Below are 22,808 nucleotides of genomic sequence, written 5' to 3' on the forward strand. Positions count from 1 at the left end.
CTTGTAAACACTGTAGAAGTCACATTTCATGCCCAATCTTCATGTAACTTTGTCAAAATGTGTGTCTTAATGATATCTTGGTTGAGTTCAAAGTGGTTCCCATCCGTTGAAAAACATGGCCGCCAGTGGGCGGGGCAGTTTTCCTTATTTGGCTATAGAGAAACCTTGTAAACACTCTATAAGTCACAATTTTTGCCCAATCATCATGAAAATTAGTCAAAACATTGGTTCAATTGATGTCTCGGACAAGTTCGAAAATGGTCGAGATCGGTGAAAAAACATGGCCGCTAGTGGGCGGCGCATTTTTCTCTATATGTATATAGTGGCAGATTTCCCTATTTGGCTATAGAGAAACCTTGTAAACACTCGAGAAATCACAATTTTTGCCCAATCATCATGAAAGTTGGTCGAAACATTGGTTTTATTGATATCTCGGACGAGTTTGAAAATAGTCAGGATTGGTAAAAAAACATGGCTGCCAGAGGGCGGGGCATTTTTCCTTATATGTATATAGTGAAAACATGTGAACACAGTAGAAGTCACATTTTTGGCCCAATTTTCATGAAATTTGCTCAGAACATTTGTTTCTTTGATACGAGAGTTGATTTCAAAAATGGTTCCGGTCAGTTGAATAACATGGCTGCTGGGAGGGGGGCAATTTTCTCATTATGCCACCCCACCCCTTTCGAAGAAGAGGGGGTATATTGTTTTGCTCATGTCGGTCCATCCGTCCACCAGATGGTTTCCGGATGATAACTCAAGAGCGCTTTGCCAAGGATCATGAAACTTCATAGGTACATTGATCATGACTCGCAGATGACTCCTATTGATTTTAAGGTCACTAGGTCAAAGGTCAAGGTCACGATGACCCGAAATAGTAAAATGGTTTCCGGATGATAACTCAAGAACACTTATGCCTAGGATCATGAAACTTCATAGATACATTGATCATGACTCGCAGATGACCCCTATTGATTTTTAGGTCACTAGGTCAAAGGTCAAGGTCACGGTGACCCAAAGCAGTAAAATGGTTTCCGGATGATAACTCAAGAATGCTTATGCCTAGGATCATGAAATTTCATAGGTACATTGATCAAGACTCGCAGATAACCCCTATTGATTTTCAGGTCACTGGGTCAAAGGTCAAGGTCACGATGACCGGAAATAGTAAAATGGTTTCCGGATGATTACTCAAGAACGCTTATGCCTAGGATCATGAAACTTCATAGGTACATTGATCATAACTTGTAGATGACCCCTATTGATTTTCAGGTCATTAGGTCAAAGGTCAAGGTCACAATGACCCAAAACAGTAAAATTGTTTCCGGATGATTACTCAAGAACGCTTATGCCTAGGATCATGAAACTTCATAGGTACATTGATCATTACTCGTAGATAACCCCTATTGATTTTCAGGTCACTAGGTCAAAGGTCAAGGTCACGGTGACCCGAAATAGTAACATGGTTTCCAGATGATAACTCAAGAGCGCTTATGCCTAGGATCATGAAACTTCATAGGTACATTGATCATGACCCGAAGATGACCCCTATTGATTTTCAGGTCACTAGGTGAAAGGTCAAGGTCGGGGTGACCTGAAATAGTAAAATGGTTTCTGGATGATAACTCAAGAACGCTTATGCCTAGGATCATGAAACTTCATAGGTACATTGATCATGACTCGCAGATAACCCCTATTGATTTTCAGGTCACTGGGTCAAAGGTCAAGGTCACGATGACCGGAAATAGTAAAATGGTTTCCGGATGATAACTCAAGAACGCTTAGGCCTAGGATCATGAAACTTCATAGGTACATTGATCATAACTCGTAGATGACCCCTATTGATTTTCAGGTCATTAGGTCAAAGGTCAAGGTCACGATGACCCAAAACAGTAAAATTGTTTCCGGATGATTACTCAAGAACGCTTATGCCTAGGATCATGAAACTTCATAGGTACATTGATCATGACTCGTAGATAACCCCTATTGATTTTCAGGTCACTAGGTCAAAGGTCAAGGTCACGGTGACCCGAAATAGTAACATGGTTTCCAGATGATAACTCAAGAGCGCTTATGCCTAGGATCATGAAACTTCATAGGTATATTGATCATGACCCGAAGATGACCCCTATTGATTTTCAGGTCACTTGGTGAAAGGTCAAGGTCGGGGTGACCTGAAATAGTAAAATGGTTTCTGGATGATAACTCAAGAACGCTTATGCCTAGGATCATGAAACTTCATAGGTACAATGATCATGACTCGCAGATGACCCCTATTGATTTTCAGGTCACTAGGTCAAAGGTCAAGGTCACGGTGACCTGAAATAGTAAAATGGTTTCTGGATGATAACTCAAGAACGCTTATGCCTAGGTTCATGAAACTTCATAGGTATATTGATCATGACTCGCAGATGACCCCTATTGATAATCAGGTCACTAGGTCAAAGGTCAAGGTCACAGTGCCAAATAACGTATTCACACAATGGTTGTCAAGGTCACGGTGACTCAACTTAGAAAAATGGTTTCTGGATGATAACTAAGAATGCTTACGCCTAGGATCATGAAACTTCATAAGTATATTTATCATGACTCACAGATGAAATAATGATGAAACTTGACCAGGATGTTTGTCTGGACAATATCTAGGTCAAGTTTGACATTTGGTAAAGATTGAATGAACCGACTCCTCTCAGGTGAGCGAACTAGGGCAATCTTGGCCCTCTTGTTTAATTTGTAAAGTTGTTACCATGTTTTATATCAAGAAGCAATGAAATCAGTTAAACTTCTAATGAGTTAAACCATGATATATACTCAATTAACAATGTAAGCCATACTTTTGATATGACACACACACACAAACTCACACATGAAGGATTGAATCGAAAAAGGTTTTGGAAACACAACATGAAAATGTTGCCACTACTATAAGCCTCGATCTATTGGACTCAGCAAATTGAATCATTACTTTTATCAAATTGTCCAATTTGGCAAAAATTGCACCAGGCAGTGAGAGCCTTGATAAAAAGTAAGACAACCCAGATAAACTCAACAATGATAATCTTAAAAAAAATGATACTAGCTATATGCATGATGTGTACCAGTGTGGTTGTGTGTGTTTTTGGCAGTGCATGTGCCCCGTTTTCATGTGTGATGGCTGGAGTATCACCACCGTGGAGGGGCTGGGCAGTCAGAGGGACGGCCTTCACCCCATACAAGACCGCCTTGACAAGTACAATGGCAGCCAGTGTGGCTTCTGTAGCCCCGCCCAGATCATGAATATGTATGCGTAAGTATCATAGGTGATATTGTGTATTACTCTACCCAAATGCTGAATATTATGAACAGAACAATTTATTAAGACTTATACATATTTACATCGTCTTTAATGCATATCATTATAAATAATGTCACGTATCAGTATACTATAGTAGGTAACCAAAACAATATAAGTATGTATATATGTTAGTTAAGTTAAAATGAAATTTCAGAACTAAATTCATTGAAATGACATTTCTAAACAAGATAAGAACAGCGAACAATAACATTTTTGACAAGGAGAAACATAATAATTTAAAAGGCAGTAAGGACAAACTATTACAAATACTATGAGTGACTTCAAAATGATACATACACTTCTTTCAAGGAAGTCAAACTAATAATCAAGTAGTGGTATTTAAAATAGCATTTCGTACAATTAATGCTTCCTTTACATATTTACACACGTTAAATATTTCAAATTTACAAGTTGATGTTAATAAACTATGGAACTTAACAACATATACATTCTAGGTGAACATGAGTAGGTATTGTTTGAATGGCTATTGGGCCCACACCTAAAATTTAAGTCTTATCTTTATATGAAGACAATTGAAGGCTTTTTTTAACAGTGTTTAAATTGCCTGCATTGTTCCTTTTTATTCAAATTGTGGATTGGCAATTTTTTCATCAACAATAAAATTACTTAAATCAATCCCCATTTAAAGCCTTTAAGTCTGTTTGTTTATAATCTATTTGGCAGTCTGTCTGTCTGTCTGTCTATAATCTATTTGGCTGTCTGTCTGTCTGTCTGCCTGCCCGCCCGCCCGCCCGTCCGTCCGTCCCTCCGTCTGTCTGTCATAAAATGTTCAATGTCAGGATTCTAACTTCCTCTTCATATGAAGTTAACCACTAACAATTTAATTTATCTTATGTAAAACATAGACAAAACTAAACAAGCCATTTTATAAAAACATGAAAATATGCTTTTTATTTATTTTAACACTTTAATTTCAATGTCTCAAAAACTTAAAGAGGTGTTAACTTGAAATGTAGGTTGATTTCAAAGAAGGAAGTGTAGTTGACAAGAACTGTTAGTTTTGCTCCTATATCTGTGGAGTTATTGCTCTGTGTTTATTTTTAGCTTGGCGTTTTCACAGAAAACCCGAGGTATTGTCATAGCCAGATTGTCGTCCGCCGCCTGCCGTCCGCTTCGTGCTAAAACCTTAACATTGGCTCTAAAATCAAAGTGCTTCCACCTACAACTTTGAAACTTCATATGTAGATGCACCTTGATGAGTTCTACACGCCACACCCATTTTGGGGTCACTTGGTCAAAGGTCAAGGTCACTGTGACCATTAAAAAAAAAAAAAATCTGACAAGCTTTCATTTATTCAAAACTGCACCTGTAGCCGAGCGTGGCACCTGTTATTCTGTGCTCTTGTTCTACATAAATTTTGTCCACAGCGTATCTGGAAAACTGGAAGAGGTTTCAACTTAATAAGTATGTGTACCTCACTGAGTGGATGTGAAGTAAGCAAGGGCTATATTTATTGTTTCCATAGTATTAGAGTTATTTGCCTTTACTTGTTTTCTTTCCCTGCCACACGTGGAGGGATTTAGAATTGTCGATATCAGTCAGTCTGCCCATTGGTCTGTTTCTCTGTCACAAACAAAATGAGTCATGCTCTGTAAAAAGGGGCTTTAATGCATGTGCGCAAAGTGTCGTCCCAGATTGGCCTCTGCAGTTGGCACAGGCTAATCAGTCACTACACTTTCTGCCTAAACTTGATTTCTGCTAAGAAGAGACTTTCTTTAAACGAAATAATAATAAAAGCAGAAAGTGTCTTCCCCGATTAAACCCTCTTTTCGCAGAGCATGACCCAAATGTATGATTGTATAATATGAGATTTCAAGATGAAACTTTATATGAAGCTTGAATTAATTTATTATAATTTTAATAGGCTCTTACAAAAATGGCATGAGGGGTGTATTTCAGGCAAGATAGTGACAATTTTAATTGATGCATTGAATGATTAAGAAACATTAACCATAAACATGGTAGCAATTAATTGATTATTATTAACCAGGTTTTCCGAAGGAAAAAACTGGTTATTAGATTGGCGAATGCGGGCGGGCTTGCTGGCTGGCTGGCGGGCTGGCGGGCTGGCAGGCGGGCGGAACAAGCTTGTCCGGGCCATAACTATGTCGTTCATTGTCAGATTTTAAAATCATTTGGCACATTTGTTCACCAACATTGGACGGTGTGTCGCGCAAAATAATTACCTCGATATCTCCAAGGTCAAGGTCACACTTTGAGTTCAAAGGTCAAAAATGGCCATAAATGAGCTTGTCCTGGCCATAACTATGTCATTCATTGTGAGATTTTAAAATCATTTGGCACATTTGTTCACCATCATGGGACGGTGTGTCGCACGAAAGAATCACGTCAATATCTCCAATGTCAAGGTCGCCACGACTAAAAATAGATTTTTTTAAAAAACAAACTTACAAAGGGGGTTAATTTTGTTTGTTCATTTCAAAAGTTCAGTTTGAGTTTTCTCCCTTTATCAGATTTTTTTTTCACAATGAAAACCTGGTTTTGTGACAATTTTGTCCCTTGTTGTTAATATAATTATAATTATTATCATAATAATCCTTCTCCTCCTCCTCATTCTCCTCCTCCTCATCATCATCATATTCATCATCATCATAATATTCATCATCATTATCATATTCATCATCATCATATTCATCATATTCATCAGTTAAACTTTATAGTCCTGACCATTTTCTCATGATCCTTCACTGACCTTACATCTTTCAGATTTGTAGTAGGATCGCAATATATAAAGACATGTCCTGCCTTTTACCTCAGGCTGCTGCTGAATGACACAAAGCCCAGCAAACAGGAGATTGAGGACGCTTATGATGGAATTCTGTGCAGGTGTACAGGTAGGGTAGATGTTAGAAGAACAAATATGCAACAAATCCATATCACTGTTTACACTTCATTCGAAACTTACCACATGTATTCAGGGTCTTTGTGCCAGGTCATTGACAAAAATCTACAACACTGACCTGCAATTTAGCATAATAATGCTCCTATTTGGTCTTTTAAATTTCAGGATATTTCTCCATATATCTGTATCTACCACATTTATTGTCCCTTACCGGACAGGACTTATGGTTTACACTCCGTCTGTCTGTCAGTCAGTCCGTCACACTTTTCTGGATCCTGCGATAACTTTAAGTTCTTAATATTTTTTCATGAAACTTCAAACATGAACAGATGGCAATATGGAGATTATGCACGTCATTTCATTTTGTTCCTATGTCAAGAATTCAAGAATTCTGGTTGCTATGGCAACAAATAAACTAGAAATATTGCTGAAAATGGTGGATCCTGCGATAACTTTTAAAGTTCTTCATATTTTTTCATGAAACTTGAAACATGGATAGATGGCAATATGGATATTATGCACGTCATTTCATTTTGTTCCTACGTCAAAAATTCTGGTTGCTATGGCAACAAATAATTATATTTTTTTTTACTGACAATGGTGGAGTTTCACTGGTAGGGGACCATATTGCTTGGCAATCTCTTGTTGTTATTAAACTTTGTGTTGAGGGTCGTTATAAAGATTCATTTAGCAAGACCTGAAGATGTGATCAGCTATTAGCTGGACTATGCTGCTATTGTACTTACACAAAGTTGTTAAGGTTTGCATGCAACAAGTACATTTCTATGTTACTAGTACAGACTTTCCATAGAAACTTCACAGATTGTCTTTGGGATCATCATGTGAGGCCACTGAAGAAGGCCTATAAATCAGACCTTCAATTTAGCGGAATAATCCCCTTTTTGTTTGTATAAATGTTTGCTTAATGTGTTTTTGCTAATGAATAACTTAAGTTTGCATTGATCAACCTTTCTGAAACTGATGATATAGTAAGTCTGCATGTAAACCCTGCATTTAAGACCGGTTAGGTCAAGGTCCCTGTTCTAAAAATATATAGTTTCTTTTACATAACATCAGTTATGATAGAGATATTTTCGATAAATGTATGTGTGTAGGTAGCTAACATGTACAAACAGCTTTCAAAAACTTACATTTGGATGAATTGTTTAAATTTAAGTTTGAGGGAATTAATTAATAGCAGCATGCTATTGTGTTTGGGGCCAATTATCAGATCAAGGTTACTGTTACTATAAATAGAAAAAATGTTTTTACTAAATATCTCGACTTGTTTTGCAGTAAAGTGCTGAAATTTTGTGTTTAGATAGCATACATGCATACTTATATTGGTATTGCAGTCATCGAAACTAAATAATCAGGTGGTTGCCCGGCTGGGGAAGAACCTTCATTAATTAAATTGCCAGTCAAAGAATTAAGAGAAAAGAACAACATACAAGTCACGAGTATCTTATATTAAAAAAATATATATATATAGATAGATCAAAGAACAACAACCTTTTATTGACAGGAACCATTTTACAATGCATTATGACCTGTTGTGAGCCTGAATTAAATGATTGCGTTGGCCTATATAAATGTTTAGTATAATTGATACATTTCAGCCAATTTTTGTTCAATGATTTATTGAATGAAATATTTTCAAGCTAAAAAAAGAAGCTAGTTACCCATTCAGACTTCTAACTTTGAAATTGAGTTGCCCAATCTAAAATTTATTGGTATTGGGTGTACAGACAATAACTATGTCTATCCTTTCTTTTTTGGGCAAGTAATCGGATCACTGTTACTTGTTTCCACTCATTTACTATAGTGTTGATGAAGATTGTGCATCAAAGATGGTGTGTAGGGAAATTATATGCTGATACTGCTTTGTACTGGACTGTCATTACAATTAAATATATTGTGAAAGTGATGAAAATATAATTTTGTGTCATGGCTGCGTTTCCTATTGTAATCTAAATTTTAACTGTCTATGTACATGTAACTTATACAAGTACTCACCATCAAATATGTCTTCAGTAATACTATCAGGGGACTGACGGAACATGTACATTATACTATGAAAGGGTAAGAAGTGAATCACCGTCCTGTGGCACCATTGTTTCCGACTGTGTTGAACCATGCTTAAATAAATTATTGTGTAAAGATGTCATGTTTGTTAACTGGTACATGTATCTCAAGGTTACCATACCCTTTACCATACCCTTTCTCTCTGTAAATAGGTTACCATACCCTTTCTCTCTGTAACTAGGTTACAGGTCCATATTGGATGCTATGAAGTCTTTTGCTGATTCAAAATGCTCACCAACTGACATTGAAGTAAGTTACTTTGCCTTATATATTGTGTGTATATATAATTTTTACAAAGTAGACAGAAATTTATGTTGGGAAAGTTGTTCAAGAAATGTTCTGATATTATTGAGTAAAATGCATGTGCTTAAATTTTCCATCTAGCAAACAGTAAATCATTACTGCAGTATGCAGCACAGCTAATCAAAATATGTTAGGCCATTGTTTTGGTGGGTTGATGTCATAGGAATGCATGTATAATGTGTTTTTTTGTGGAAAACTATAAGAGTATATAATATATTAAAATACATGGATTGATAAATGAACAAAATAAGTTTGTGGTAGATTCAAAATAATGTATGGCTCATTGTTGGTTATTGGGTTAATAACCCATGATTTGTCCTTCTGATTCCAACACTTAGCCAGAAATTAATTCTTAATATTCATGACAAATATAACTCCTGAACCAGAGCACAGCATTTAGAAAAATACATTTTTTTTTAAATATTGAATTAAATCATGTATGAAATTAATGTTTTTTTATAGGCCAATAAACCATTCTGATTTATATTCGTACTTACATTTACCGAAGTTTGCTATGAACAAGTAATATATTAGTATCTTATAATGTAATTTAGGACATCATCTATTTATAAAGTGTTATGCATTTAAAACACTTATTAGAGTGGGTTTTGTTTAAATGTTAAGCAATATGTCACCTTGGATCTCATTTGGGTTTGAAACTATTTTTGATCTCAAAACTTACACAATTGAATTAAATTTTTACTTGAACTTCCATGTGACCTTGAACTTATATGCAACATAAGACTCTAAACTTATTATTAACTTTGTCACCTTAAACATGTTACATGGAACTGACATTTGACAAACAACTTACACATAACCTTTGCCTTGCAGGACCTGGAAACCAAGACCTGCAGAAAGACTGGCAAGCCATGTCCAGGCAAATGTAGCAATCCTGCCACACCTAAACCTGAGCGGCCCCTTCACCTGGTACTGGACAGTGCCCAGTGGTTCAAACCCACTACATTGACCCAGCTGTATGACCTTCTAAATCAGTACAAGGAAAAAGACATGAGGCTTGTTCTTGGATGTACTGGATTTGGTAGGTAGTTTTGTAATTTTGTGTGAATATGATCAGTGAAACTACTGGTAGATGCTGTTAAATGAGTGTCCTTGCAAAGATTAAACAAAATTAAGCATTAAATTGTGTTCATTCTTGTGTATGTGAATATTGTACATCCTTAACAGTTTGACAAATAGAACGAAAAGAAAGCAAAATTAAATATGGGCTGTGCTCTGTGAAAAGGGGGTTAAATGCTTGTGCGTAAATTCTCATCCCATATAACCCTGTGCAATCCACACAGGCTATCAATTAGAAACGACACTTTCCGCCTAAAATGGATTTTTGCTAAGAAGAGACTTTCTTTAAACAAAAATATCATAAAAGCGGAAATTGTTGTCCCTGATTAGCCTATGCGGACTGCACAGGCTAATTTGGGACTACACTGTAAGCACATGCATTAACACCTGTTTTCACAGAGAACAGCTCATATGTAAATTCTATTTTATAAACCTTTATATAACTTATGCCTCAATCGTTAAATTTGTATATCTGTGTGTTCTGTAGGTGTCTATAAAGATATTGGTCCTTGGAATTATGATATACTCATTGACTTACATGGCGTAAAGGATCTTTACCAGATTGCTGTGAGTATGTGTTTGCTAGAATATACAGAGGGGACTAAGATTAAACTAATTGTTTGAGGACTTTAAAAAAAAGTATTGCCAATAGAATACAATATTGACAACTAAAATGAATCATCAGAACATACAAATAAAGCTGGTAGTGCTGGGGTATGGATGTGAATAATGACGAACACAATATCACTACATGTATATTAATGTGTGCAACAAAGGCAGTTGGCCTCTTTTTTGCATGCTGTTTGTTGTTGTTTTAATTTTTTTACTGCTTTTTTTAGAGCTCCCAAATTTTCAAAAAAATGATGGTAATTTTAAATGATATTGAAGACATCTCCCTAGCATAATATCCAACAAACACCAACATTGACATACATTTGTAAAATGATTACAAACAACAAGTCAAAGCTTTCTGTTACACAACATGAATGAAATTTCACTGTTAGGTAAATTACACACTTGATTTCAGACCTCGCCCCAGCTGCAGATTGGGGCCAATGTGACCTTGACCTCAATGATGGTGACCTTGAGCTCTTGTGACCTTCCCAAAGACAAATACCCATACTTGGCAGAGTGTGTTAACTATATACAGAGAATCGCTCACACCAATGTCAGAAATGTAATAACATTTCTTATGTCAATGTAAATATATCTTGTGATCCTAAAACTGGCACGATGGTATAAATTAATGTGAATTACAATGAATATTTTAATGTTTGTTTTTTAACTGAACTGAATCTTATCACACTTTATATACTCGAAGCGCTTCATATTACTTCTTAAACATATGCTGGAAAAAAAACACAAATACCTGTACTTAAGGTAAAACAATTTATGCGTGTAATTATTTAATAGTGTAAGATTATCAAGTTAATGTAGGCTGGCTGTAATGCAGGAATAAAAGTATCTTCCTTATTGCCTACAGATATATATATTTTTTTTTGTAATCTTAATTTACTTATTTTGCATTTAAAAATTAGACCATAGTCGATGTATATTGGTTATTTGAGTGTGTTTCTTCGTGAACTTATAGGCTGGCAGCTGGGCAGGAAATCTGATGATGAAACATAAACACCCAGAATTTGTGTCTGATATGTTTGTAATGCTGGAAACAGTCCGTGCACAGATCTTCATAAGTAAACATTTTCAAATATTTCTATTTGTACTCTACCGAACAGTAGGGGTTAGGCATCGCACTTGTCCATCCGTAGGTCAAATTTTCAGATGATTGTAAAGAAAGCAATTTTGAATTGGATTAATAATGTAACATAACACATATTTGCGGCATCATTGTATAAATTGTAATAATCAAATATTGACATGCAATAACCCACATTTGTATACATTCTTTGAAAGACAGTCACTCCTAAAATGTGGTTAATGATGATAAGTTTTGCGACCATCATTTCCTTGCTCTGGTATAAAATGTCAATAAGTGTAAGACTCCAGGTTTTTATCACACCTTGTATATTTTGGTAAGTCTTAATAAGCGTCAAAACATCAGTTTATTCCATCTGTATTTGTTAAATGACTGTTGCATACGTCATATTTACGTTGTAATTTTTTGACACATTTTGCACACGTCGCGTCAGAAATGCACATGTTACTATCAAGTGTTTTAATATTAATTAAGATTCACTTCAGTAGTTGGACAGTACCACACACAGACAGCCGGGCACACAAGAGGACACACAACTTGTTGTTGTCATGAGGCTGTCAGGCCTGGCTTTTATCTGGTATTAAACAAACATTGGGAGAGTTGGTGTTAAAGCTTACCTGTAATCAACATAAATAATTATCATTGAAAACTTTATGGACTTGTGTACGTAATTGTGTTCCACCGACTATGTGACAATAATGGCCCTTTGTTTTTTTGTCCACTGTATTATTCTGTGTCCAAATATGGATTGAGGGGACATCAGTGTCTGTGACACATTTCTAGTTTCTTTTCACTGCCTTTAAAAATTTCATTCATGGAAGTTTAAAAACTCCCCCAAATTTGCTGAAGAGGTTTAAAATCTTTGAAGAGGTGTCTTTCAAATTTTGGGCATAGCTCAAACTCAAATTGTAATAATAATAGTAATTTTGCCACACATGTGATTAATATTTCATTCAACTTAAGGTGGATACAGTAAAATAATAGCTTTACTAAAAGAAAAGTTATATATCCTGTGAAAGTTCTTCTGTACATGTATTATGTCAAACCTTTCAAATTCTGTGAGCAAAAAATCCAAAATCAGATTCCAGGGAATTCAAACATTTATTATTCAAAGGTTTCGAAAGCCCTTAGTATATCTATGGCTGAGCTAAAGCTGAATGCTGTTATTGAATGTTTCATATAAGTAATGTATTTAACCCCATAAGGTTCAAATATAAACTTAATGTGACTTACAATCAAGTTAGAGCTAGCCAGGTGTACCAAAGCATGAAGTCCATATTTTTATGTGGACTGCCAAGTTTTATATATATATTTTCCTTGAAAAAGTGCTCAAAACTTTATTGTGCTAAAAAACATTACTATAGTCGTTCAAATATTGTAATTTAAACTTGGTTGACAGCCTTACAATGGCCTGTTATACATTTGAGAGCAGCATAAGTCACTTTGAGTTTCCATCCAATATGATGTATCAAACCTCTTTTTGAATATTGATATTCAATTCACAGATGGCAGCACAAGTGTAACAGCCAATCAGCTGCTGGCCACAGACATGACAGGGAAGGTCCTCACCCACGTTATTCTGCCAAGTTTCTCGGCCAACACAGTTGTCAAGTTCTACAAAGTTGCCAAGAGGAGTCAGGTAGCATTAAAGTTGTGTCATCATTAGATTTCATAAAGCTTGTTCTTTTATAGGAGACTAAGTTTGATACTACCGTATCTGTTACACGAATGTTAGGCACCTTCAGTTTTTGTGCACTCAACCCTTTACTGCTATTTACACACTGATGCATCGTTTTATTGGCAATAACTTGTTTTTGTATCTATGTAGTTGGGGTCACTAGGTCAAAGGTCAAGGTCATTGTCACAATAAGTATGAAAATCATTTCCGATCAATAACTTGTCAACAAATTGACCGATTGGCTCTATACTTCACTTGTACATTTGCCTTGGACAGTAGATGACCCCTATTGAAATTGGGGTAACTAAGTCAAATGTCAAGGTCACTGTCGCAAAAGTGTGAAAATTGTTTCCGATCACTTACTTGTTAACGACAGATTGGCTTGATACTTCACATGCAGGCCTTTTTCTGCCTATCTCACGGGTCCGATAGTCGGACCCGTTCCCAAAGCCAAATATGCATTTTTTTTCCAATTCTCAAAAAAAATCACAATTTCTGACTGAAATGATCGAAGCCGAAAAATGTGTTTCCCGGTAGGAACTGTGTTTTAAATAACCATGTGCCGTGTTTTAGCGTGTTAATGGGAATACCCCATAAAACGTCATCGTATCGAGTGTTCCATAATACAATTTTTGTGACGTTGACACTTCAGACAAATGGTGGCCGGTTGTGTTTTTGCAATTCTTAAGACACATTTTCGATCAGAATTTGATTTCAAATATTGAATGCTGGATTATTCAGAATTATCAGGTAATGTACCCGGTATACAACAAGTGATAATCATGTGTACGTATTAATTATTGTAAATTGGTTTACGCTAGCAGTGGACAATGACTGTTGCATGGAAAAAACATTTTAATACTTTTCTTAGCATTTTAGGGCAATACCTGTGTATGAAAACATTAGATTTAATAAGAAAAATTAAGAAAAATAATTTCACCAATAATGCTTTTGTCGATGAAAATTCTTCCCAATTTGAAAGATTTTGCGGCTTGAAAAAACCCAATTTTGCTTGGTACATTTTCCCAAAATAGACAGAAAAAGGCCTGCCATGTGAATTGGCCTTTGACTCAAACTCAAACAATTTTATTGAAGTAAATACAGGCCACCGGCCCAAAAATACACAATATACACAAATTTTATACAATCACATAGTTGCCTTGTAACTATTTCTATCCATATTTAATTATAAATTTTTAGATAAATATATAAATACATACAAATTGATGTTGTTTCACATGTAGATATACATATAAATACAAAGTTATGAATTGATGTTGTTTAACAGATGGTATACAAAACTTGCGACTTTATGGATACTTTCATCAGTATTTGATCCCATTAATGAATAAAAATCAGATATTGAACATCCCCCATGGTACCAATTAAAAAGATATTGGGTACAGATGTCTCTGTGTTTATAAAAAATAGAAAAATGCTTGAAATTCACAATCATTAACACGTATGTTATTGTTATCCAGACAAAAATAACATAGTCTATCATCAAATGGGATATTTGATTGTCTACCAATCTCAATATTTAATTTGTGATTAGAACATCTAAATTTAGAAAATGCAATTTTATTTTTATATGGTATGTTCTCTAAGGTAAGATATCTTTCAGTATTTAGCATTGTTTTGTAATACATGTAATGGTGACAGCGAGAAGAATTGTTTTTATCACTTTGCCAGTTTTGAGTATAACAATCAATAATACGTTGGCGAAAGTGTCTAATGAATAAATTAACATCACCAATTTTTTGACTTATCCATACATTTCCATATCCATAACGAAATAGCATTGTTTTGACTTTTGAAGCCCAACATTTTCTTCCGGAGTCATCAAGCCCTTTTAACATTATATAACATTGTTAGCTCTACTGGCCAGAGGCCAGCGGGGCTTATGTCATGGTCCTGTGTCCGTCGTGTGTGTGTCCGTGCGTCCGTCCTTGCGTAAACTTTTTCTTTAATCATCTTCTTCTCCTAAACTACTGGTCCAATTCTCATGAAATTTCTCAGGAATGTTCCTGGGGTGAACCTCTTCCAAATTTGTTCAAATTATGCTCCTGGGGTCAAATTTGACCCTGCCCTGGGGGGTCAAAAATTGAAAATTTGCTTATAAAAGGCCTATTTTGTGAAAACTTTAAAAATCTTCTCGTCCAAAACCATTGGGCCTAGGGCTACCAAATTTGGTATGTAGTGACATCTTATAGTCCTCTACCAAGTATCTTCAAATTATGCCCCTGGGGTCAAATTTGACCCTGCCCCGGGGGCAATTAATTGAAAATTTGCTTATATAAGGCCTATTTTGTGAAAACTTTAAAAATCTTCTTGTCCATAACCATTGGGCCTAGGGCTACCAAATTTGGTATGTAGTGACATCTTATAATCCTCTACCAAGTTTCTTCAAATTATGCCCTTTGGGTCAAATTTGACCCTGCCCCAGGGGGTCAAAAAATTGAAAATTTGCTTATATAAGGCCTATTTATGTGAAAACTTTTAAAATCTTCTTGTCCATAACCATTGAGCCTAGGGCTACCAAATTTGGTATGTAGTGACATCTTATAGTCCTCTACCGAGTTTCTTCAAATTATGCCCCTGGGGTCAAATTTGACCCTGCCCCTGGGGGTCAAAAAATTGAAAATTTGCTTATATAAGGCCTGTTTTGTGCAAACATTAAAAATCTTCTCGTCCATAACCATTGGGCCTAGGGCTACCAAATTTGGTATGTAGTGACATCTTATAGTCCTCTACCGAGTTTCTTCAAATTATGCCTCTGGGGTCAAATTTGACCCTGCCCCAGGGGGTCAAAAAATTGAAAATTTGCTCATATAAGGCCTATTTTGTGAAAACTTTAGAAATCTTCTTGTCCATAACCATAGGGCCTAGGGCAACAAATTTGGTATGTAGTGACATCTTATAGTCCTCTACCAAGTTTCTTCAAATTATGCCCCTGGGGTCAAATTTGACCCTGCCCTGGGGGGTCAAAAAGTTGAAAATTTGCTTATATAAGGCCTATTTTGTGAAAACTTTAAAAATCTTCTTGTCTATAACCATTGGGCCTAGGGCTACCAAATTTAGTATGTAGTGACATCTTATAGTCCTCGACCAAGTTTCTTCAAATTATGCCCCAGGGGTCAAATTTGACCCTTCCCCGAGGGGTCAAAAAATTGAAAATTTGCTTATATAAGGCCTGTTTTGTGCAAACTTTAAAAATCTTCTTGTCCATAACCGTATGGCATAGGGCTACCAAATTTGGTATGCAATGACATCTAATAGTCCTCTACCAAGTTTGTTCAAATTAAGCCCCAGGGGTCCTAAAATTGAACATATGCTTATATTGGGTCCATTTTTTGCAAACTTTAAAAATCTTCTTGTCCATAACTATTGGGCCTATTTCTACCAAATTCGGTATGTAGTGAGATCTAATAGGTCGCTACTTAGTTTGTTCAAATTATGCCCCTGGGGACAAATTTGACCCTGCCCTGGGGGTCACAAAAATGAACATATGCTTAAATAAGGCCTATTTTGTGCAAACTTTAAAAATCTTCTTGTTCATAATTATAGAGCCTAGGGCTACTAAATTTGGTATGTAGTGATATCTAATAGTCCTCTACCAAATTTGTTCATGACTCGCAGATGACCCCCTATTGATTTTCAGGTCACTAGGTCAAAGGTCAAGGTCACAGTGACTCGAAATAGCTAGTAAAATGGTTTCCGGATGATAACTCAAGAACGCTTATGCCTTGGATCATGAAACTTCATAGGTACATTGATCATTACTCGCAGATGACCCCTATTGATTTTCAGGTCACTAGGTCAAAGGTCAAGGTCATGGTGACTCGAAATAGTAAAATGGTTTCCGGATGATAACTCAAGAACGCTTATGCCTAGGATCATGAAACTTCATAGGTACATTGATCATGACTCGCAGATGACCCCTATTGATTTTTAGGTCACTAGGTCAAAGATCAAGGTCACAGTGACCCGAAATAATAAAATGGTTTCTGGATGATAACTCAAGAATGCTTATGCCTAGGATCATGAAACTTCATAGGTACATTGATCATGACTCGCAGATGACCCCTATTGATTTTCAGATCACTAGGTCAAAGGTCAAGGTCACGGTGACTCAACTTAGAAAAATGGTTTCTGGATGATAACTCAAGAAGGCTTACACCTAGGATCATGAAACTAAATAGGTACATTGATCATGACTCGCAGATGACCCCTTTTGACGTTCAGGTAACTAGGTCAAAGGTCAAGGTCAGGGTGATTTTACACAGTAAAATGGTTTCCGGATGATAACTCAAGAAAGCTAATACTCCTAGGATCATGAAACTTCATAGGTACATTGATCATGACTCGCAGATGACCCCTATTTATTTTTAGGTTACTAGGTCAAAGGTCAAGGTCACAGTGCCAAATAACGTATTCACACAATGGCTGCCACTACAACTGACAGCCCATATGAGGGGCATGCATGTTTTACAAACAGCGCTTGTTATATTTTGAGATGATTCTTTACAAAGAAAGATGCTACTATTGTATTTGTTATAAATGTGTGAAAGGCTCTTAAGAAGGAACCAGAGATTATTAACCCTTTACCAAACACTAACAGGATTTTAAAAGTTTCTAGCTGACGACTTTATAAATAATTGTGATAAAAGGAGAAATTGCTCAAGATGAGCAATTTCTCCTTTTATCACAATTATTTCTTCCCTACCTGATATTTTCCTTCAGATTCCATTACAATTTAATTGTAGACTGCAACCTCTTTTAAATTGGGAATGTCCAAAATGTGTCATTTGGTAAAGGGTTAAGGCATTTTGATTCGTATGGGTCTTGTGAATCTGTTTCAAATCAAATGCATAGATTTGATCTTCAGCATCTAAAAATATGTGAAATAGGAAGAACGATTATATCTTTTGGAGAGATAAATGTACCTACGTTATAAGCAAAGGACCTGTGCAACAATTCCCAGGCTTTTTAGTCTGTTTAGTTAACATGGTAGTAACTTTTTCCATATATAAATGCTCACCCTTCCAACTTTAAGCGCCCAGTGGGACGAGGGATAGAAAGAGAAAGTCACATGCTTGAGTACATTTTAACCCATGCGCATTGCACGTTTTTTTCGCATAAAAAACAGTGGAGCGATACAGGGCCATCATGGCCCTCTTGTTTAGGGTATCTATGATTAGGCATAATTAGTAACGTACACCAATATTTTATAAAATTGACAAAGTAGGTAACACATAATGGAAGACGTCCGCATTCACCATGAACAAGACATGTGTTAGTAGGTTTTTTAACATACAAAATTCGTTTACAAAATTTGTTATGTACAACTTCAATTGAGTCAATATACTCGTAACCCCATATTTGAGATCCATAACATAGAATTGGTTTGATCATACTATCAAACAATATAAATGATTCTTTAGTCGGGAAATACCCAAATGATTTTTTATAGTTGTAAATAGAAAAAATTGCTTTTTGTGCTTGTGCACTTAGTTTTTAATGTGTAGCGCTCCAAGATAATTTTGGTGTAAACATTAATCCCATGTATTTATAAATAGATGTAGTATTTATTTGCGTGCACTGGAAACTCCAATGTTCGTAATGTCTTAAAAGTCCACCGTTCCGTAATACAATTATTTCTGTTTTTTGTAGATTAATTTCCATTCCAGTTAAAGCACAAAATTCGTCAATAACGCTTAATTGCTGTTGTAATTTAATTGCTGTTTCGGCACAGCTAGCTACATCATCGGCGAACATTAGACATATAATGTCGTGGATTTCATTAGTAATGAATATTCCATTTCCACATTTCTCTCGTAACATCGTAGATAATTCATCGATAAATAATGTAAAAATCGTTGGACTGGTTTTATCACCTTGCCTGGTTCCAATATTGCATTTAAAAAATTCTGTTATGTTAACATGTGAAAACAAAGAGTGTCCGTCGGTTTGGATTTTCGTATTTTGAACTATACAGCGATGTATACATATTAAGTAAAACATTAAAAAAAATTCCATGTATGCCTTTTCTTTGTAGGGACTGGAAGAGTACATGATGATTGATTTTAGCGAAGGTTTTGCGGAAGTCAATGTATAAACAATAAAATCTACCACCATTTTTTAACAGATATTTTTTAGCTATAGCTTGTAGACGGAATATATTATCGATAGCTGAGTAACCAGTACGAAAACCTGACTGTGATTCATTTAATTTTATTGTTGGTTTCTGCCCATTCGTACAATCGTTTATTAATGACACCCGTGAAGATTTTATACATTGTATTTGTAAGTGATATTCCACGATTGTTTTCTGGCATATGTGTTGGTCCTGATTTGTGAATAGGACAGATAATACTTTTCCCCCATTAATTCAGGAATTCTTTGGTTTCAAAAATGTTGTTAAAAATCTTAACAAGATATGGTGCTAAAATGTCAAAAGTATTTTTATAATATTCTGATGGGATGCCGTCTATACCACAGCTTTTGCCTTTTTTCAGTTTTCTAATGGCATCTTCGAATTCTGATAAAATGATTGGTGAAATAAGGGATATTGTATTAGGAGCAGGATCTACAGCTATATTGTCTTATAAAATGGGTGGTGCGTATCATATAGTAAATCAGAGAAATAATTTCGCCAATCTTTTGGACTTATACTTATATCAGTGCATATTTTTTGTTTTGCTTGTTTAATTTTTGTCCACAAATAATTTGGGTTATTGCGATTATTAATAAGTTCCCTTCTGTTTTCTGTTTGGAATTCCCGCATTTTGTTATTGCAGTAAATTTTAAATGTGTTTCTGCGATTTTTGTATTCCCTTAGATTTCCGTAAATACTTATATTTCTGCATTTTAAGAAAGTTACAATTTTTGTCCCACCATTTCGGTTGTTCGTCTCTCTTCCTCGGAGACTGTGACATGACTTCGCACTACGAATGAACAAAACTGTCACGTGACCACAAAAGTCAACGTCAGTAGTCATTTTATGACACCAAACAGCCGCGCAAGGTAGGTTTTTTTCCAATACCTTTGCTGATCATCCTCTGACTTTCATACGACCTAGTGCAGGCAATATGGCATGCATATAGCTTTCGATCGGTATATCACGCATTTTGTGTGTTGCTCTGGTTTTCGAGAACACTTCGGCGCAAATTTTCATTTAAGAAGCAAACGTCAGTAGTAAAATTACAAAGAGTCAGTGTTCTCGAAAATTAACGATCAAAGAACTGTCTATGCTTTACTGGACGAACATATATTACATATGTCTATGCATAAACAAACACAAATATCTACCAAATATAAATACACGTTTAAAGAGTGAAAACAAATATGGCAAACGTGAGTAGTACGTTTAGAAATGGCAAACGTGAGTAGCAAAAATATGCAAACGGCAGTAGCCGAGTAAATGCAAGCGTTTAATGAAAAACATGTGAAACAATATAATTTATGCTAATTTATATTTAAATCAGATATAACAAGTTAAGATTGATGTCATAAATTAATGCACAACATAATTATATAAATTCTGCTACAACAAACATGAACTAATGTTTAAGTGATATTATGTGCATCTAACAGTTTATAGGTGTCTATCGCAACCGTTGTTTATTTTTGGTGTTTTCACTTCATTTACACGTATATTCGTAAATGCAGCATCAACATATTGAGAAAAATATTCCGGAAAGAGAAATAAAATGCTGTTGAATATCAACGTACTTTCGTTTTGACAACTGACGAGAGGAATGATTCGATTTACAATGTAAATCTAAATTGAGTTTAATGCAGATTCGTTCGTGCGACACAAAGACACTTTTTTTTGTTTCACGGATCATTTCGTAATGTTCAAACAAGTAAAATAGTATAAGTCACAAATCAATAAGATTGCATATTATTTTATTAAAGTGATATTATGAATTGAGCTAAAAAATTTACAGGTCAAAAGAGTTAGTTAAAATGTGGTTAATGACCAATTATCTGCAACGCATCTTGCTACCAGATTTTTATAAAAAGATATATATTAAATTCGATAGTTTACGTGACTGGTGAGTCCTTTTAGTCGAAATGATCCGTAAAACAAAATAGTGTCTTTGTGTCGTATGAACGAATCTGCATAAAACTCAATTGAGATTCACATTGTCAATCAAATCAAATCTGTCGTCAGTTGTCAAAACGAAAGTACGGTTGATATTCAAAAGCATTATATTTCTCTTTCCGGGATATTTTTTCAATATGTTGAAGCTGCATTAACGAATATACGTGTATATGAAGTGAAAACACCAAAAATAAACAACGGTTGCGATAGACACCTATAAACTGTTAGATGCACATAATATCACTTAAACATTAGTTCATTTTTGTTGTTGCAGAATTTATATATGTCATGCATTAATTTATGACATCAATATTAACTTGTTATATTTAATTTAAATCTAAATTAGCATAAATTATATTGTTTCACATGTTTTTCATTAAATTAAACGCTAACATTTATTCGGCTACTGCCGTTGCATTTTTTTTTTGCTACTGACGTTTGCCATTTCTAAACGTACTACTCACGTTTGCCATATTTATTTTCACTATTTAAACGTTTATTAAATATCTGGTTGATATTTTTGTTTGTTTATGCATAGACATATGTAATATATGTTCGTCCGGTAAAGCATAGACAGTTCTGTGATCGTTAATTTTCGAGAACACTGACTCTTTGTAATTTTACTACTGACGTTTGCTTCTTAAATGGAAATTTGCGCCGAAGTGTTCTCGAAAACCAGAGCAACACTCAAAACGCGTGATATACCGATCGTAAGCTATATGCATGCCATATTGCCTGCACTAGGTCGTATGAAAGTCAGAGGATGATCAGCAAAGATATTGGAAAAAAAAACCTACCTTGCGCGGCTGTTTGTTGTCATAAAATGACTACTGATGTTGACTTTTGTGGTCACGTGACAGTTTTTGTTCATTCACAGTGCTTCGCCAGCTTCGTGATAAAACGACGTAATTTTATCAATAGCTGCATTAATGTTTTCATCTATAATGTTAATCAATGTTTGGCTGTTTTTATCAAACAAACTTTTTAAGCGATCAAGAAAGACATGTTCAAATTTACTCCTCCATTTATACTTTTTAAAATACGATAGTTTACCTTGGTTATTACTGACAATATTTATGTCATCAATATACTTCATATGTAGATATATGACATGTAATCGGAAAATGATCGGATTTGCCACGGTTAAGCACTTGAAAATCGTTAATATGATCGAACAATTCAGATGATGCAATCATATAATCAACCACACTAGCTCCATCGTTTGAGATACACGTAAATCGACCATCTTTATCTCGTGGGAATCATCCGTATCAAAAACACAGCACGTATTTACTAGAGATCTGCCAAAATTGTTTATCCGAAATTTATCTTTGTTTGCTCGTGGTATGTCGAATAAACTACCTTCGTAATCGACTTCTCCAAAAATGTAATCTAAATTGTCATATTGTATATAATCTATAAAATCTCTTGTTCTTGCATTAAAATCACCTGCTAAAAATATCGATGCGTTTGGGTATAGGAGTTTTAACTCTTCTAAATTAGAGAATACAATCGATATACCATTCTTATCATTTTGTGAGTCATATATAGGGGACCCTTCTGGTGAAACGTATGCAAAATACATGATAATATCATTTGATTTAAATATAGATGAA

The 22,808-nt window shown here is 35.2% G+C and overlaps 1 protein-coding gene across 4 annotated transcripts in view; it reads left to right on the forward strand.

Annotated features, from left to right (window-relative positions):
- LOC127853640 (xanthine dehydrogenase-like) overlaps window positions 1–22,808 on the forward strand; it is a 52,890-nt gene that overhangs the window by 11,733 nt on the left and 18,349 nt on the right. For all 4 annotated transcript variants that reach the window (XM_052388334.1, XM_052388325.1, XM_052388340.1 and 1 more), the window contains 8 exons: window positions 3,126–3,286; window positions 6,135–6,211; window positions 8,486–8,553; window positions 9,442–9,649; window positions 10,175–10,254; window positions 10,715–10,864; window positions 11,279–11,381; window positions 12,910–13,043. In XM_052388334.1, coding sequence (XP_052244294.1) covers window positions 3,126–3,286; window positions 6,135–6,211; window positions 8,486–8,553; window positions 9,442–9,649; window positions 10,175–10,254; window positions 10,715–10,864; window positions 11,279–11,381; window positions 12,910–13,043 — 981 coding nt within the window. The remainder of the gene's footprint in view (window positions 1–3,125; window positions 3,287–6,134; window positions 6,212–8,485; window positions 8,554–9,441; window positions 9,650–10,174; window positions 10,255–10,714; window positions 10,865–11,278; window positions 11,382–12,909; window positions 13,044–22,808) is intronic.

The sequence above is a fragment of the Dreissena polymorpha genome, chromosome 1, assembly GCF_020536995.1.
Source record: "Dreissena polymorpha isolate Duluth1 chromosome 1, UMN_Dpol_1.0, whole genome shotgun sequence".
In the NCBI taxonomy this organism is placed as follows: domain Eukaryota; kingdom Metazoa; phylum Mollusca; class Bivalvia; order Myida; family Dreissenidae; genus Dreissena; species Dreissena polymorpha.